At 46.2% G+C, this 19,354-nt stretch overlaps 1 protein-coding gene across 4 annotated transcripts in view; it reads right to left on the bottom strand.

The window, feature by feature from the left end:
• ARHGAP39 (Rho GTPase activating protein 39) overlaps positions 1 to 19,354 on the bottom strand; it is a 96,409-nt gene that overhangs the window by 53,183 nt on the left and 23,872 nt on the right. For 3 of the 4 annotated variants that reach the window (XR_004418453.1, XM_033064810.1, XM_033064788.1), the window contains exon 1: positions 4,804 to 4,859. The exons of the other annotated variant lie outside the window; for it this stretch is intronic. Coding sequence is in view for 2 of the 3 variants with exons in the window: in XM_033064810.1 (XP_032920701.1) it covers positions 4,804 to 4,844 (41 nt within the window). In the remaining variant the exon portion in view is untranslated. Of the gene's footprint in view, positions 1 to 4,803; positions 4,860 to 19,354 lie in introns of those variants that run through there. 4 annotated transcript variants of the gene reach the window in all.

Genomic DNA, 19,354 nt, shown 5'->3' with positions numbered 1-19,354 from the left:
GTTTGTTTTTTCCAGCCAGAACCATCATTTTCTGGAATATTTGTGAAATCTGCAGACAGAAGGTGAAGTCCATGGAATCATGGAATTGTTTGGGTTAGAAGAGACCTTGGAAGATGATCCCATCCAGTTCCACCTTTTCACATGGACAGGGACACTCCCCATTATCCCAGGCTGCTCCAAGTCCTATCCAAACTGGCTTTGGACAATTCCAGGGATCCAGGGGCACCCACAGACTCCCTGGGAATTCCATTCCAGGGCCCTCACCACCCACAGGGAAGAATTCCTTCCCGATATCCCAAATTCCCTCTGCCAGCTTAAACCACTCCCTGCGTCCTGTCCCTCCATCCCTTTTCCAAAATCCCTTTCCAGGTCTCCTGGATCACCTTGAGGGGAACCCTCTCAGAGAACAATTCCCAAAGCCTTTGGATCATGGGAATTCACATCCCTGGTACACTTCCAGCTCTCCCAGTGCTGTTAAATCCCTAATTTTCCACAGCTTCTTTAGGTAACCACATGCAAATCACTTCCCTTTTCACTCTGCTTTCTATGGTTTAGCATTCCAGGAAAAATCTGGGAATGTGCCGAAGACTGGAGCACTTCCGTGTCAAGCCCAGGCATGGAATAAATCCTTGCAAATTAATTCCAAGTGCCCAGGGAGTGAGACTCCGGGCACCTGTGCAACTCCAGGGCGTGTTCAGAATTAATTATAATAAATCCTGGATATTTATTAGTTGAGTCAGGCAGGGAAATACTTGGAAAGCATAGGAAGCGGGGGGAGAAGGGGGGATGATCCTGATCCCATTTTATCCAATCCTGTTTCTCCTGTGGTTGCAACGGGGATGGAAAACATTTTAGAGGGGGAAAGGGGGGAATTCTTCCCCTCTGCCGGAATTCTGCATCCAGCTCTGGGATCCAACAGCAGAAGGATGTGGGGATGTTGGAGCAGATCCAGAGGACACTGTGGAGGTGCTCCAAGGATTGGAGAGAGGCTGGGAGAGCTGGGAATGTTCGCCTAGAGAAGGGAAGGATCCAGGGAAACCTCAGAGCCCCTTCCAGCGCCTGAAGGGGCTTGAGGAGAGCTGGAGAGGGACTGGGGACAAGGGATGGAGGAACAGGACACAGGGAATGGCCTCCCAGTAGAAAAGTTGAAATTTAGGTGGGATATTGGGAAGGAATTCTTGGCTGTGAGGGTGGCGAGGGGCTGGGATGGAATTTCCAGAGAATCTGAGGCTAGCCCAGAATCCCTGGAAGTGCCCAAGGCCAGGGTGTGCAGGACTTGGAGCCTAGATGGGATCAGCAGGATCATTTATTCCTGTGATTCCAAGGCTGATCTCTCTACAGGGAGAAGATGTGGAATCCTCGGTGCAACTTCCAGGAACCAATTCCTGGGGCTTTTTCCTCCTCATTAATGGGATTATGTTCGTTAGTGCCACACTAATGACCTCAGAGCAGACCTATTAAGGGATTCTGATGTGCTTAAGTCTGTCCAACAGCTCTTCCCATTCCCAAGTATTCCTGAATAATTTACTTATTATTTAATTATATTAGTCTGGATACAGCCTTGCTCCAGAGGACCCTGAGGGGTGAACAGCATGACCTCCAACAGTTCCAACCTCAGCAACTCCTCGATTCCATGAGATTCCATGTTTTCCACCAACTCCTCCACCCTGGGAACTTTTCCCCATTGGAGTGCGAAGCCAAGTCATTCCCAAATAATTCCAAGAATCACAGACCACCCCAGCACTGGCTTTTCCCCATTTCTGCCACATCCCTTAGGACATGTCCAACCTCCTCTGACCTAAACCTGGATAAGGCTGGAGATTGGCTGGAACTTCCTCATAAAAAGTGGGATTAGGCCTTGGAATGGGAATGACTATCCATGGAGGTGTTTATGGAAAGACCTTGGAATGGCAATCACCATGGTGGGATTGGGTTACAAGTTGAACTCGATGATCCTGGAAGTGTTTTTTGACCACTGATTCCACAAAATAAATAAATTCACAAAAATAAACAAACTTGAGTCCAAGTGGTCCAGACTCTGAACATGAAACCTGAGGTTTGGATCCCAAACCTGAAGTTTTGACCCTAAACTAAAGTTTTGACCCTAAACCTGAGGCTTTGATCCTAAGCCTAAAGTTGCTTACCCCAAACCTGAGGTTTCAATGCCAAACCTGAGGTTTTCCTCCTGAACTCTTAGGAGACCAAGGAGATGTCAGAGCCCAGTTTGGATCTAGGATGGGAAGCATGAAGTGGAGGGAGGACACAGTGGTGACCCCAGGGACATCTCCTGTCCTCTGTCCCCTCCCATGGCTGCCCACCGGCTCTGTAGACAGTGCAGGAGGAAAAACTGGGATAATCAGATCCCTGAGGAAAACAGGGAGCAGGTGCCAGGGAAATTAGTATTTCCTTAAAAAAAACACCCCCAAAAATGGGATCTGAGGTTCAATGAGTGACAAACTCATCTCTTACTCTGATCTTTTGGAGAACATAGGATTTGAGAATTCCCTGGATTGGTTTTAAGGCAAAAAGAGAAATATCCACTGCTTTTGCTAGGAAAGGATTTCTTCTCTTCTAGAAGTTGCTAATGGAAAGTTCAGGGAAAAAAAGGGAATTCTATTCCCAGCCCAGCACAGAGAATTCCTTCCCAATATTCCAAACATCCCTCTCCTCTGGCAGTGGGAAACCATTCCCTGTGTCCTGTTCTTCCATCCCTTGTCCAAATTCCCTCTCCAGCTCTCCTGGAGCCCCTTTAGGCACTGGAAGGGACTCCAAGGTCTCCCTGGATCCTTCCCAGCTTTCCCAGCCTGTTTTCCTCTCCTTTATTAATATTTTCCAACCATCCAACACATTTTTTTCCCCTCAAAAAAATCCCAGGTTGCCGCGACAATCACCTGGATCTTTGCCTCCTTTATTGGTGTAAAAATCAGCTTTTATTCAGATTTTCTGGTTTCTTTTTAATTTCCAGGGCTCTCATTCGAAGAGTTTTTCCTACAGTTGCCCCATTCTCATAAAACCTTGGATCTTTTGATGTCCCAACCTGGCCCAGTCTATGATTTATTTGCTTTTAAAAAAATTCACCTAAACTTGACCCTCTGCCCCCATTTTCCAATATCCCACCCAAATCTCCCCTTTCCCAGTGGGAAGCCATTCCCTGTGCCCTGTCCCAAGTCCCTCTCCAGCTCTCCCAGCTACAAATCATCCCAAATTTGCCATTCCAACAAAACCAACAACCATAATTCCCGGGGGGAACCACAGATTTAAATTCCTTCGGCAAACCCAGCTCCCACAGAAAGTCGCGCCCAGCTCCCGAAATCGGATTTGTTTGGTTGTTTTTCCTTTTGTTTGTTTGTTTTCAAAGGAGGAGGACTGGGGATACCCTTCTCTTCCCAAGTCTCTGTGGTCTTTTCCATCTCCCAGGCCTGGCTCATCCAGCAGCTCCTGAACTCCCACTGGGAATTAGGGGCGGAGGCAGCATTTTCCTGGCTCCTCAACCTCCCCCGTGGGGCTAATTAATATTCCCTAAGCACCACACCCCTAATTACAATAGACAAAAAAGCGCTTTGGTCTCCGAAGTTCTTTTGACTCCGGATTTTCCCGGTGAATTTACATCCCGCGGAACACCCATTAACTCCACGTTTTTAATTACGGCATCAAAACCTTCTTGATTAGAGCACGAAAAAAAGCGCCGTCGACTCTCAAATTAAGAGCACAAAAAACCTCCCCCCTCAGCTCATTCCCCTGGTCCCAGCTCACCAGGAAAACATTCCCAATCCCAAGAAAAGCATTCCAGACGGTGACACACGCGCCAGGGAAGAGCTTGGAGACGGGATGAGCGCTCCCCTCATTAGCATAAATTAGGATAGAGCAGATTTCTTTTTTTCCTAGGATAATTTCGTACGGAGCACAGCCCTTGACCGCATCCGCCAGGATGGGAACAAGAGCCTTCAGTGTTTCTCTGAGCCCTTTTCCATCCTCATTCCGCATGGAAAAGGGCTTGGATAAAGCTGTCCCACCGCCAGGGAGTGTTTTGATCCCAATAATCCTTAACCATTCCCAAAATCTGTCAGTCCTGGGTGTGTTTGGGAGTTGACTGTGTGAAGGTTTAATGGGAAGCATTAAATATGAAGGAATATTTGACATTCTCCTGCCTTGCTTTAAGCACAAATTCCCCAGAACCACGATCCTAATCAGAACATCGGGGTAAAAAAACCCCAAAAACACGGAAAACGGATAATCAGCACCAAAAACAGCAGGAAAATTGTGCTCTGCAGGAATTTCAGGATGGAAGAGCAGCTCAGTCGAGGAGCTGTCAAAACTGCACCACCTGCCCAGGGAAAGGGACTCTGGATATCCCCTCCTGTCATTCCTGCTCTCCCTGAGGCTGATTCTAAATTCAAAGAGGGAAATTTGGGAATTACAGCCTGCAGGGTGGCACCGAGGAGCTTTTGGGGCAGCACGAAACTGGGAAAGACGGGTTTGAGTGGGAAATTAGAGAGGAAGTTCTTCCCTGGGAGAATGGGAAAGGCCCTAGAATGGGATTCCCAGGGAATTCATCCCTGGAAGTGTCCAAGGCCAGCTTGGATGAGGCTAAGAGCAACCTGGGATTTTGGAAGGTTGGAAGGTGGAATTTAATGAGCTTTAAATCCCCTTCCAACCCAAACCACTCAACAACTACATCTTTTATTACCCAAGTTTTCTCCTCCCGAAGCGTCACTGAGCCCAGGGAAGCAGGAAAAAATCCCAAAATCTGCCAAAAACAACCGCGCCAAACCCGCGCCCGGTGCCGCCGAGCCCGACGCCCACCTCCTTCCACGGAGAGATCCCATCATTCCTTCATCTGCCATCTCCCACCATCCCTCCGGGGCTCCTCAGGACACTCCGGGGCCACCTTCTCCCTCCTCTCTCCGTTGACGCCGCATCCACCCCGAAGGGTCTAATTTGGGGGGTGATTCCCAAATCCGAGAGCGAGCCTCCGCACGCCTTTCCCGAGGAGAAGGAGTCTCCAGAGGGCCTGGCAGAGAGCCCTCCCCTCCGGAGCCGTGTGGGTGACGGCGCTGCCCTCCCCGATCCAGCCTCCCCCGGGATTTTGCAACAGAAAGGAACCACAGAGGAGTTTTTTTTCCAGCTTTTTCAGAAGAGTTTAATTAGCTGGAAGACGGGAAACAAGGGGTTGCCTTTTTTTGGTGGTGTTATTTGGGGTTTTCTTGTTTTATTCCCTTTTTTTTCCCCCTGGAAAGTTTCTGATCTTCCCACTTCAGGGCTGCTCCAAGAACTTGAATGGGGCCATTACAGGCAGGAGGGGACCCCATGAGTTATTCCCAAATCCTGATGTTTAAGACAAGACTGGCCTCAGATCCAGCTTTTTTTCAGGGAGAAACTAATAAAGGGAAAAAAAAAAAAAAAAAAAAGGAAGTGTGTTTCCTTTGAAAAGGAAGTTTCAGAACTCACTTTAGTTCTGAACTTGCAGCTGTAGCAGATGGTTTGGGAAGGCGGTGGAGAAAAGGCTCCAAAAAGAAAAAAAAAAAGGGAAAAAAAAGAATTGACACAAGCAGAGGTTCCCCTGCCAAGACACCAGGTGAACTCCATGCAAGGTAAAATCCTGTTTTCCCCAGGAAAAAGCAATTTGGAAAAGACTTGGAAAGCCTAAGAGCTGTGGAGAAATCAAGATCAAATCTGAGATCCGAATCCTAAATATTTAATAGCTCAGTCTAGAAATGACACCATGTAATCAATTTTTAATGCTCCGTATTCTTCTTCCTGATGTCTCTTTCTGCCTAAAAAATTTTCAGAGTGACAATTTATCCAGAGTGGTTTAATACGAAATTAAAATTGCGTCAGGGGAGGGATTGGGAGTTTAAGGATTCTCTCAACTGGAAGAAGCCGTGGCATAAATGAATTATTTCCTGAAAGAGGCTTTTTTTTATTCCTTCCAGGCAGAGAAATTCCAGGGAGTTGATACCAGCCTGGATTAGACACGAGATTTATGGATTTATACTTAAAAAAATAAAAGGGAAGATTCTGAGGAGATTGAAGGTAAATGTGTTTGATGAGGGTGGGGAGGGGCTGGAATGGAATTCTCAGGGAAGCTGTGGCTGCCCCTGGATCCCTGAAGTGTCCAAGACCAGGCTGGACAGGGCTTGGAGCAACCCTGGGATAGTGGAAGGCATCCCTGCCCATGGAAAAGGGTGGAACTGAATGGGCTTTAAGGTCCATTCCCACCCAACCCATTCCATGATTATCCAGAAGGTACTTCCGGAAAGAGCGGTTTATAAATCCGGTTCTCCCAAGCCTTAAGTTTGGTCACAGAACCATGGAATGGTTTGGGTTGGAAGGAATCTTCAAGATCCTCCTGTTCCCAAGTGCAGGGACATCTTCTCCTATCCCAGGTTGCTCCATATCCCGGAGATTCCATGTCCAGGCATTCCTTCCTTGCTGTATTTCTGACAAAAAAAAAAACCAACAACCCAATCTAACAGTGGCAGCTCAACCATTCCAGCTTTTCTTCTGGGAAAAGCTTGTGGTGGTGTTTTCCACAGCTTAAAATGCCCAGAGGGATCTCTGTCCCATTTTATGGAGCCCCAATTCCCCACTCTTTCCTTCTTTCAGGTCATGTCCCAATCCTGCAGCCTTTTCCCCCATGGGAAAAAACCAGGAATGCGTCACTTGTTTTCTTGGATTTCACCAATATTTGTTTTAATCTGGCCTTGATTAATTGGAATTATTTTTCTATCCCTAAAACTCCAGTCTTGGAGCAACACTTGAAACCACTTTCGTGCTTCCAGTTGTCTTCAACTCCTCAAAAAAATACCTTGGAAAAAGTCACTCCGAATAACGTCTCCGCTTCCCCAACCATCCAACTGGGAAAAGGCTGACCTACTTGGCAGGAGCGTGGAGAGCCTGCGCTCTTCTCTTTATTTATTTATTTATTTATTTATTTATTTATTTATGTAACTTTTTATTTCTTTTTAATGATTTAAGAGACTCCAAACGGGAGGCACTGGAGGGGAAGGAATTCCAGAAAGTCGTTAAGAGACCACCAGAAGGTTTGGAAGCCCCTTATCCGCATTTTTCCCCTGTAATCCAAATCCCCTCCATCAATTTGCCAAAATAGGGAACTTCACACTGGGTTTTGAAAGTTCCCAAACTGAGGTTTGGGGATGAGGAGAAGAATCCCAAGGAAAGGGCAACCAGCAGGAAAATCAGGATGGAAATATATTAGGAAACACAAAAAATAGATGGGGGGAAAAAATAAAAGGAGAAGCCTAAAAGGAAAGGGGAAGGAAAATACCTGGAATTTGTTCCTTTTTGGTCCTTCCTAAACCACTGAGAGGAAGCAGGAAGAAAAAGATTGGGATAAAATGGGGCGGAATAGAATGGGATTCCTTCTCATCCTGGACATGGGAAGCATCCAGGGAAAGCTCAGACCCCTTCCAGTGCCTAAAGGGGCTCCAGGAGAGCTAGAGACGGAATTTAGACAAGGAATGGAGGGACAGGACACAGGGAATGGCTTCCCACTGCCAGAGGGCAGGGATAGATGGGGTATTGGGAATGAATTCTTCCCTTTGAGGGGCTGGAATGAATTCCCAGAGAATCTGTGGCTGCCCCATCCCTGGAAGTGTCCAAGGCCAGTTTGGAGGAATTTGAGTTCGTGGCAGTTTGGGGGTTGGAATTCCATGATCCTTTCCAACCCAAATTCCATGCTTCCACGATCCTACCACATCCCTCTCTTCACCCACATGGAAAAGGGGGTGGTAATGACATAACCTCATCCCAGTTATCCATGAAAATGAGATGAGAGACAATCATTAATCCCAAAAAGCTCGGATACTGAGCCACAACTTTGGTCATGCAAATAGGTCATGGACACGATGTAGCACCTCATAATTCCCAATGGGAACGGAGGGGGTGGGATAAACAGGAATCTGCTCTTTTCCTGGGAGAATTTGGCTCCTTGCACTCAAATCCCTCCTGAGAAGCTGAACTCCTCCAGGAAATTCATCCTGCAGCAGTCAGGAGCAAAAATCAGGGAGATATTTGGATCCTGTGGATGAAGAGCCAGGATAAAAAACCAGGAAATTGCCAAGTGCTGATCCTGCTTCTCCCAGAATGTGGAATCTTTCTGGCGTCTTGAGCTTCCTGGGTGAAGGACAGTCCTTCAAGATGAATAACTCAAAATAACGGCACAGAACGCGGCAAATTTAGCAGGTTTTTGTCCGACTCCAAGTCAGCTGTCTGCAGCTAATTACAGGGATGTCAGGAAATTTGGGATTTGTCAGCTGGATTGAAGATGGGAGAATGTTGCTTGGGAAAATGTCTTGATTAAACTCTGCAGAAATGCTACAAAATCCCACAAAAAGAACAGGATCTTTGCAGGGTTTGGGGGGTTCTGGCCCAGGGATTTTGTTCTGGCATTGGACATTTCTGGGGATGAGGCAGCCACACATTCTCTGGGAATTCTGTTCCAGCACCTCACCACCCTCACAGGGAAGAATTTCTTCCCAATATCCCATCTATCCCTGCCCTCTGGCAGTGGGAAGCCAATCCTTGTGTCCTGTCCCTCCATCCCTCATTCCAAATCCCTCTCCAGCTCTCCTGGAGCCCCTTTACGCAATGGAAGAGACTCTGAGGTTTCCCTGGATCCTTCCTTTCTCCAGGTGGGACATTCCCAGCCCTCCCAGCCTCTCTCCAACTCTTGGAGCAACTCCATGACCTCCTCTGGATCTGCTCCAGCAGCTCTATATCCTTCTTATGTTGGACTCCAGAGCTGGATGCAGAATTCCAGGTGGGATCTCAACAGAATGGGACAGAGGGGCAGAATTCCCTCCCTTTCCTGCTCATGCCACAGGATCCTAACATTTATTGGATGACAGCAGAGATCAGCTGGACCTTCACCTCCCCAGGACTAGATGAAACTCCAGAAATCTCAAAGCTTGGAATTGCAGAGCTGGAATAGCAACAAATCAAAGCCTGGAGTTGAATTACCATCAACACCCAACGCCTTGAAGCTCAGGGTCATGGTGTCAACCCACTTAAGCGTGGCCTAAAATAGTTAAGCAAGAGCTGAGTCTGCATCTGAATCCTCCTGACCTTCATCCCATCCCATTAATTTCATTTCATCCCATCCATTAATTTGGATCGCTCTGAGTGTTTCATACTTGATTGCCAGGGAAGATAATTTGCTGTGTGAGCCCTGCTATCAAATCCCAGGCACCAAGCATGGATTTGGAGCACGGAGATTCCAAAAACTCCCCAGGGACAGCCATTCCCAGTGAGGAACGTGCAGTTTCTTCCCAGAGAAGCCCATCAGAAATAACGGATTAATGGGAAAAAGAACAAAACCGGGAAAAACAGGCAAACGTTTTGATGAGAGTGACACAGGGAATGCAGAGATTCCTCCCCTTGGCAAACCTCAACTGGTGAAACGAGTTTTCCCAGTCCAACTCAGACTTGGTGGATCAAGGAAAGGGTCGGAATTGCTTCCAAAATTTTTCTATAATGATTTTAATGAAGGGAATATAAATTCTGTTCACAGATCTGTTATATTTTTTTGGAGACGAGGATTTTTCCTCAAAAGCCTGGAAATATTTTCTGGAAACCAAGCCTGTGAGTTTTCCTGATAACTCCTGATAAATCAATATCATGATAAATCCTTCTGGTGACTAAATGAGAGAGTTGGAGAGGGAATTCACTTTGGAAAAGTGATAGAACACAGGGAATGGCTTCCTCCAACAAGAGGGCGGGGACAGGTGGGATATTGGGAAGGAATTCTTCCCTGGGAGGGTGGCAGATGCCTAAATCCACGCCCCTGAAAGGGAATTTGTCCTGGAACCACTTCATGTCCTGTTGGAACTCAACCGCTTACAAATAATAATATTCTGTAATATTTACAGAGCACAACTGGAACTGGGAGAGGTCAGAAAGTGTTTGGCCACCCAAGGGGAGGGAGATGGTTTTATTCATTTCTGTGACGTTACTTCAGGCCCTGGTGGCTGCCAAGTGTTGTTCCCCACGGAAGTTCCGAGGGAAAACTGCATCCGCGGATGGCATCGCCCCTGAGGAAAACGAGCTTTTATCAACACCCACGACAACGTCAGTGAGTGGATCTCAAGATTTTTATTATGCAAAAAATGCATAATTCCCTGATTCCACAGGGGTTGTGATCTCCACAGAGGAGCTTTATCCATTTCTAGAATTTTATTTCCAGTTTGACATCAGGAATTAAGCACATACCATGGGATAAGTAGGAAGAAGCAGAAGGATAAGGGGTTGGAAGAAATCAGTTTTTGGAGGAACCCAGAGAAGCTGTGGCTGTCCCATCCCTGGAAGTGTCCAAGGCCAGGTTGGACGGGGGTTTGGAGCAACCTGGGATAGTGGAAGGTGTCCCTGCCCATGGAATGGGAGTGGAATGAAATGGTCTTGAAGATCCCTTTCCAACCCAAGGCATTCCATGGCTTTTTCCCCCTGGATTTCTGCATCCTAAGGAAACCCCGCTTACCTTGGATAATTTAAAGAGGGAAAAAAAGAGCACCAGCTTTCCACCCAGTTTTGTTTCCCAGTATTATTTAACAGCATCTCCTATAGAATAATCACAAACATCAGATTTAGAAGTGAAACAATTCCCCTCCAAATGAAAAAAATACAGGAAGCAACTCAGACCCTCAGACAGAAGAAAGCAGGAGATTTCCCAAAGACAGGACTTTTCTTGGCCAAACTGGGGGCTTTTGGCTTCAGAGAGAGAGGTTGACAACTGGAAAAGCAGGAAAATCTCCTTAATGGCTCTTCCAACCACAAGTTGTGGCGTCCCTGGGTCCTGATGCTATCAGGGCTTCAAATATCCACGGGAGGGTTGTGTTATCCTGGTTTAATTCCCTGGCTTTGGTCTGGCCGGGCAATTACAGGAATTTTGCAAACACTTAATCCTTAAATGAACTCGACTCCGGGTTTAGCTTCCCGCAGAGCCCAGCGGGCGCCTCTCAAAGAGGTGATCCATGGAGGAGCCGGTTGGATCCCTTTGTGCTGGGACGGAGCCAAAGCACTCCAGGAAAAATAAACAACCTGATGCCATCAGGCCTCCGCCTGCTCAATGCAATCCAAAGGCCAGGAGAATGAATGGAAGCATTGGGGTGAAACCTCACCCCCCGTGCAGGCAGTGATTATCCAAAGCTGCCAGACAGGGTCCAGGTCCTGCTTCCAGTCTTCCCAAAGACACAGGGAGGGATAAAACAGCCCCATCCCATTTTCAAGAGGCTCAGGAGTTCTGAGGGCACAAACACGGCCACTTCCACTAGGCCGCGGCCTTCTTTGGATGTGACAGATCCCTGGAGAGAAAGAAAAACGGCTTTGGCTGGAAACTAATCTGCTTTGATAAGAATCAGTGCACCAGACAGCATTCAGGTCCAGTTTCCAGCCTTCCTGAACAGGCAGGGAAGGATAAAACAGCCCCATCCCATTTTGAAGTCGTTCAGGACCTCCTAAATTCCACTAGGCCGCAGCCTTGTTTGGATGCAATAAATCCCTGGAAAGAAAGAAAAACCCGGCTTTGGCTGGAAACTAATCTGCCTTGATAAGAATCAGTGCACCAGACAGCATCCAGGTCCTGCTTCCCAAAGAGGCAGGGATGGATAAAACAGCCCCATCCCATTTTCAGAAGGCTCAGGAGTTCTGAGGACACAAACACGGCCACTTCCGCTAGGCCACGGCCTTGTTTGGATGTGATAAATCCCTGGAAAGAAAGAAAAACCCAGCTTTGGCTGGAAACTAATCTGCTTTGATAAGAATCAGCGTGGGAACTGGAAGCTCCAGTAACAACCAGTCAAAGTCTATTTATACAAGACATCCCTGCCAGGGATCCATAGGAGAACTGACACCGGGAAGTCTGCAGGGGGAAAAAATCTCCGTTAATGTGCTCATTTCAGCAAATGAGGATCTGGGGAAAAGCAGTTTCAGCAGTTTCATGAAGCTCTGTCTAGAAACTGTTGTCTCACTGGATGCTTTTATCATGGAATTATGGATTTTGGATGGTAGGAATTGTGATGGTGAGGCCAATAGTCAATTATTTGGAAACAGGATGAGTTTTGCAGTTTTGCAGTCACATTCAGGTCTCAATCTGGGCACCCATCCAAGGCTTTACCACAATCTTGGGTGAACTCCAGGTGTTTTTTCATTTCCCCACCTGTACAGCCATGGAATCCACCCCTTTAGTATGGAATTCTGACTGATCAGGCCTTTCCAATTAAAAGAATATTAATTCCTTCAGGTAGATTCAGAGGGAAGAACCCCAGACAACACGGTAACTACAACTAATTAATAATTTTATTTCATTTATCCCCACTTTCTTGGACCCTTTTTGTCCAAATCCCAAGCTCTTCAGAGCAACTCCTCTATGACATCCGAGGTGCGAGCCCTGAGCTCCGCACCTGGAATTCCACATCCAGTTAACATCAACTTCCTTCCACTGCAGCTCTTTGAATATTATGAATAAAAATTGGGATAATTCCTGAGACAGACAATGATATTCCAGCTTTACCACCCGCAGCTCCAGGATGATTTCATTAGGAACTCACAACACCGCCTGCCTTTAAGCCAATTATCTTATTGTCGGAGTCATATTCCCACTTGGAGCTGAGCATGCGTCAGAAAAATACTCTAATGGGTTTTTCAGGGTTAATTTTTTTCCCTTTTAGAAGCAAATCACCTCAAATTAAGATACTGAACAAGATAAGGCTGAGTCACTCACTGGAACCAGGCTGGACAGCTGGGAATGTCCAGCCTGGAGAAGCCAAGGATCCAGGGAGACCTCAGAGCCCCTTCCAGTGCCTAAAGTGGCTCCAGGAGAGCTGGAGAGGGACTGGGGACAAGGGATGGAGGGACAGGACACAGGGAATGGCTTCCCACTGCCAGAGGGCAGGGATAGATGGGATATTGGGAAGAAATTCTTCCCTGTGAGGGTGGTGAGGTGCTGGAATGGAATTCCCAGAGAAGCTGTGGCTGCCCTATTCCTGGAATTGTCTCCAAAGCCAGGTTGGAGTGACCTGGGATGGTGGAAAGTGCCCCTGCCCATGGCAGGGGATTAGAATGGGATGATTATGAAGGTCCCTTCCCACCCAAACCATTCCATAACTCTGCATTAATTCCAAACGTGATGTGACACAACCCCAGCCAATGTCCCCAAACAACTTTGGATTCTTTTTGCCCAGAGAACAGCCCCCCAAAAAATCACTTTTGAAAACACATGGAAACACAGGGGTCGACTCGCAAAAAACAACCCATCTCCTTCTGAATTTTAGGCATTTTTCACACAATCTCTCTGTTGTCAGAAATCAATCCCAGCTCCTAATGATTCATCTTGCTCTCCCATAGTGACTACTTTGATATTTTGTTATTCCCTAAAATCATCTGCACTTTTCCTTCTGCGACGCCACAACTTTTTGATCAACAAACTCATCAGAGGCGCCGTCACGTGCTTTAGAAGTGCCCTTAGGTTCTAAAATAAGAATTTTATCTTCCAAACCAAGGATATATTGAAATTCCGAGATAATTTCAGGAGGCTCCAGTACCAGGTGATACAAATAAAAAAATCCTTCAGATTCCTGCTCTGCACCGAGGCTTTGAAACTTCAAATCCTCTTTGGGGTGTATTTTGTGAGCCTGAAATTCCACCAAAAAAAATCCCATATTTGGGTCTAAATCATACCCGTTATTTTTCAAGCCCCTCACATCAGTATCCCAAGGTTCCCCCTGCACTTTATTATCCATATCCATAATTCTCCGGAGTGAGGCTCTGATGGATAAATCACTGTTTATTTCCCTGTTAAGTTATGAATTCATAAACAATTCCTCTGCTCCACCCCGGTGCCGTGCCTGGCAAGGGAGCTGCATGGAATTAACAGGAAATGGGGTTGGGATTCGAGAGGAAAACTCAAATAATCAAGCGCAATTTTATTGTGAACTTCAAATTACCCCAGACATTCCTAAAACGCTGGAAATTTCAGAGCTGTGGCTCCGAAGGGAGAATTAGAGCTGCGTCCTTCATCCTCTGCACAAAATAAAAGCTTCCCCTTCCTCACCTGCCTCTGGGATGTGTGGAAATTTAGGACAATCCCTTCCCTGGCGTTAAGTCAGGATTCAAATCTCTCAGAAAAGAAAATGAAAAGTTCTCAAAATAGGAGAAAAAAAAAGTTGATGTGAGACTGGCAAAGCACTGTAAGATTCAAATTTAGATTTTTAATTTTTGTCAATTAGGTGGTTTGGAATTTTTTGTTTTTCGGCAGTTTTAAATTTATTTATGGAATAATAAGGCAGGGATAAAATTATTAAGCAATGGTGAAAATTCTCTTCCTGAAGATATGATGAAAAATGTGGAAGAAAGCAATGAGCAGAGTCTTGAACTCTGTTCTGGCTGTTTGATATCTGAAAGCAGCATAAATTTTCTTATTTTAAAGCCAACTTCATTTTTAAGGGCAGCCTTTAATTACAGTGATTTCCTTTAACCTTGACAGCTTCCCATTTTATTGGATATTATTGGATATTAGCCGGGAGAGCTCTTCATCTCACCCTCGGAAGCTACAAAGTAGTTTCTCGGAGAGAATAATAAAACTCCATTTCCAATTTAAATCCAATTTTAGAAGGGGAATTGTGCACCCACACTTCCACTCCTGTAGATCATCAGGAGCTGCTTCTCCTATTAAGGACATTCCTGCAAGGAATGGTGAAAAAAACCCCAAAATCCCAGAATGGTTTGGATCCATGGGATCATCCAGTTCCACCTCCTGCCATTTTTCCACACTTTCCACTATCCCATGTTGCTCCAAGCTCTGTCCAACCTGGCCTTGGACAATTCCAGGGATGGGGCAGCCACAGTTTCTCTGGGAATTCCCTTCCAGCCCCTCACCACACAGGGAAAAATTCCTTCCCAATATCCAATATAAACTAAATATTTTTCCAGGCCAAGCCTATCTCCGGCTCACGCGGATCCTCAGGGTCACCTCTGGCGTGATTTATTCTGGCAACCATTAGCTCGAGGATCCACGTGGGCCTCTCCAATCGTTCTCCACAGAAATGGAAACAAGAAATAAAATCAAGGAATTGCAAGGCAGCAATCTGAGTACCATCTGAAGAGTTCTGACACATCCAAACCATGGAATTCAGTTGTTTATTAGTGAAGATGGGAGACACCCTCCCTGGGCCGGAACAGCTCCATAATTTTCCAGCCATGGCAGCAGCAGAGCTGTTTCATAGGATTATGGAATGTTTTGGGTTGGATGGGGCCTTCAAATCATCCAATTCCAAGGGCAGGGGCACTTTCTGCTATCTCAGATTGCTCCAAGCCTGGTCCAACCTGGCTTTGAACACTTCCAGGGATGGGGCAGCCAAGGATTTTCTGGGAAAATTTTGCCAGGGTCCTCTCCCTTGTTGCTAACTCATCTCCTGCTCACTCCTGTGACATTCCCAATTCCCATCCTGGGAAGTTTTGAGTCTCTCTGGATTCACTGAACCATCATCCTCCTCAATCCACAAACACCCCACTCCTTAATCACCCAACTTTTCCACAACTGGAGCAGCTCCAGCCTTCCAACAGTTGTTACCATCCTCTATCCAGACAAATTCCTAATAATTCCTGAAGAAAAAAAGCAATTAATCCTTGTTCAAGTTGTTTATGGCGCAAACATCCAGTACAAACATGTTCCTCTGGAATCTAATTTATCTCTGTTTCTGCCCAAAACCAAAATTCAACCTCAGTCTTTGGCACAAAAAGCAGCACCAGAGGATTCCTCTCAGTGGATCCACACAGGAGGCACAGGGACCTTCCCAAAAAACACAGCGGGAGAGCTCCTGCCTGGGTAGGATGAGTTGGAAACGCTCGCACACTCCCCAAAATTGAGTCCTGCATCCTAAAACAGCTTTTTTTCATGGAATGAGAGAACACTTAAGGCTTGCAGGGATCTCTGGAGATGACCTAATCCAACCCTCCTGCTCATGGAAGGTCCATCCAGAGCAGATGGATCAGGATAGTGTCTGGTTGGAGTCTGGATATGTCCAGGGATGGAGATTCCATGGGCTCTCCAAATTATCTGTGGACCTTCCACCACTTTCTCCATGGATGAATAACAGAAAAGAATTCACACCTTGGGCTTCAAAGCATCTGGAACAACTTCTAGGAGGGACCTTCAAGGAAGGAATTTGGGAGAAATACTGGAAGGAACCACGGAATGGTTTGGATCAACTTAAAGATCAACAAGATCCAAGTGCCAGGAATTACAGCGTTACATGGAACACCTGTAACAACTGTATAAGGACAAAACCTGGAGCAAAATTTCTTAATTTAGGAAATTTCCAAAATTTTCAAATTTAGGAAATTCAAATGGATTTAGAAAAATCCGAGATAAAACGAACACCTTGGACAAATGTCACCTCAGAAATTCAACCCATGGAGCATTTTCTCCCAAGTCCCCCAAAGATAAAGGAAGTCAGGACTATATTTTTCTTTTTTTCTACAGAATTCATCAGAGGATATTAATTCCCTCCTCCACAGAACTCCCAACAGTTCAGAGACACCTCTTTTATCCTGCCCTGGGATTTTCACTCCCATGAGGAGCCTCCCACCCAGCAGCTCCATCAACCACCACAATCCTCCCTCCAGTTGGAACTTGGGCCCAGGAAATGAAAGGACTATTGTGAAACTCCCTGGAAACATCTGGCCAAGAACCCACTCCCTCAATGCCCGCCTTGTTCCACCCGCCACATCCTGGGATGAGCCATTCCAAGGGGGTGAGGCAATCTCAGAGGGGTTCACAACTTTAACTTTCATTTCTCCAACTGAGACCTGGGATAAAATTTCGAGTCCTCAAGCAAGAGCAGAGCCACAAATTTTAACTTTTCCTGGGGTTTTTTTTGTTTGTTTTTTGTTTTTTTTTTCTCTGTCCCCACTTAACCTTTCACCTGGATAAACTGGAATGTTGAGAGGATGAGGAATCAAATATTCAGGAGGGCCTTTTGTCTCGTCTCTCCTGTCACTGATCAATCAACACCACGGCAATGATTTAAAGAGGCCGGGATGGGCTCGTTTGTCTGTCACCTGGGATCTTGGGAACATCAGGGATAAAGTTACGGCTGTTGCTTGGCACCACCTCTTTATTTTGAGAGGAAATAATTCAGACCTTTGTTTAAACACAGAGATGCCCAGGGAGGGAGAATTAAAGCAGTACAACACTCTCTGAGTTCACCCAACTCCACCAGAACCAGGCTGGTGACTCCAAATTCCATGTGTTTTCCTTCTTGGAGCTTCTCAGTTGAGCCTGAATACCCTGAGGTGCAATCATTTTGATGCTGGTTTTTTTAAAAAAAAGGATTCTAAGGAATTTTGTGTGGCCTTGGAACCAAATCCATGTCCAAAGCTCATATTTGGGACAAAACAAGGATTTGGGACAAATATTGGTTTTTAAGTAGGTCAAAAATCCAACCAATGCAATATTTACCCAAAATCTCACCAAAATTATGGAACAAGACCCAAAACCTGCACTCTCAGCAATGCATGATTCTCCCATGCATCTCCCATGATTCCAGGAATTTCCAGACTGAATGCTGCACCCAGACTCCTACCAGATTAAGTCACCAGCAATAAGGATAATGGATATGGCAGGGAATTAGGGAATCATGGAATTTCCCAAGCTGGAAGGGACCTACGAGATCAAACCAGACCAGACCCCAGGAATTACTGTGTTACATGGGAATTGTTGTGTCACATGGGACACCTGTAAAAGGTGACAAAACCTGGAGCAAATTTAGGAAATTCACGGAGTTGGGAAAATCCCAAGACCAGATTCTGAGGTCCCACGAGGTCTGTAAATTTTACCCAGAATCTGGGATATGTGGATCATTAAGTTCAGGAATCTGTTCTGTCCCATCCCATCCCATTATCCCATCCCATTCCATCCCATCTCTTTCCACCACCACCATCAAGTGCCACAGAAATAACCCCCAGTAAATACCCCAAAATGGGATTTAGTCCTTAAAACCAAGGGGCTAAACCCAGTCTGCACTACAGAAGGGTTTAGCAAAGCCAGGGATGAGACCTAACGCATCCGACAGGTCTCCCAGTTTTTCTGGAGGATTCCTTCCTCCTTCCAACTTTGCAAGTTGAAGGATTGGGATGAAGAAAGCCCAGAAAAATCTCTTCCTTAGGGCAGGTTTTGCTTTTAAATAATGATTTTCCAAGGTTGAATTCCAATGGAAAAGGGCTGAGAGAAGGGGATGTGGGTGATGTTTCCCAGTGCTGAGATCCAAGTTTTACCCATAGCAATTCCACAAAATTCCGAATATTGTCACCAGGAGTCACCAGGGATGAAAATAAAGTTTCCACAAATCAGGAGAGTTTTGCTTTTACAACTGGAGACATGGGAAGCATGGAATCAACAATAAAGTCATGGAATTGTGGTTGGAATTCCACCGGGGTCACCTTCCACTATCTCAGGTTGCTCCAAGCCCCGTCCAACCTGGCTTTGAACACTTCAAGGGATGGGGAATCCAGAGCTTCTCTGGGAATTCCATTCCACGGCCTCACAGGGTGGAATTCCCTCCCAACTTCCCATCTCTGAAGCTATGAAATCATTCCCTGCATCCTGCCCCATCTTCCTCAGAATAATTTGGGTTGGAAAAGCCCTCAAAGATGCCCCAGCTCCAAACACCAACCCTCAAAAGCCACCCACTTCTCCTCATATTTGGGACCACAAATTCCCAAGGGCTCCTCCCAAGCCAGCAGAAGCCACGACAGCTTGTGTGTGACAAATCCCGCTTTCCTCAGGGAAAAAACGTTCCCGTTGGCTCCTCGGGAAAGCTGTGATCCCAATGACAAGAGGGCGCTATATTTTTAGAAAGCCCACGAGGACTTTTACCACTTGTTCTAAATTTTATCGTCAACTCCGGTTCACCCAGCTGGGAGATGCTACTCCATGGAAGCACGGATCGGGTGGGATGTGGCAGAATTCCTGCCGGGTGTCGCGGATTTGCAGGATTACTCACAGAGAAGCACAAAGTGATTCATGTTTGTCCTTTTAGAAAAAGAATTTTTATTTTTTTTGTCTCTTTCCCATTCCTGCACACCTAGGACAATGTGTCCATGGAGATCTCATGGATTAACGCTTCCTGCTCACCAGAACTTCCATCCAAAATGTTGGATTGGAATTATGGGGGAGGATTTGGCCTAAAAAAAAGAACTGGATGCTAATTGGGAATATGTCAATCATGTTGGAAGAGCAACCTGGAGGGATGGAGCGTGTCCAGAGATGGGAATGGAGCTGGGAAGAGTCTGGAGAACCAGGAGAGACTGATGGAGCTGGAGATGTTCATCCTGGGGAAAA

The sequence above is a fragment of the Catharus ustulatus genome, chromosome 1 (genome assembly GCF_009819885.2).
Source record: "Catharus ustulatus isolate bCatUst1 chromosome 1, bCatUst1.pri.v2, whole genome shotgun sequence".
NCBI lineage: Eukaryota > Metazoa > Chordata > Aves > Passeriformes > Turdidae > Catharus > Catharus ustulatus.
Note: the sequence above shows the minus strand (reverse complement) of the source record. Positions and strands in the feature narration are given on the sequence as shown.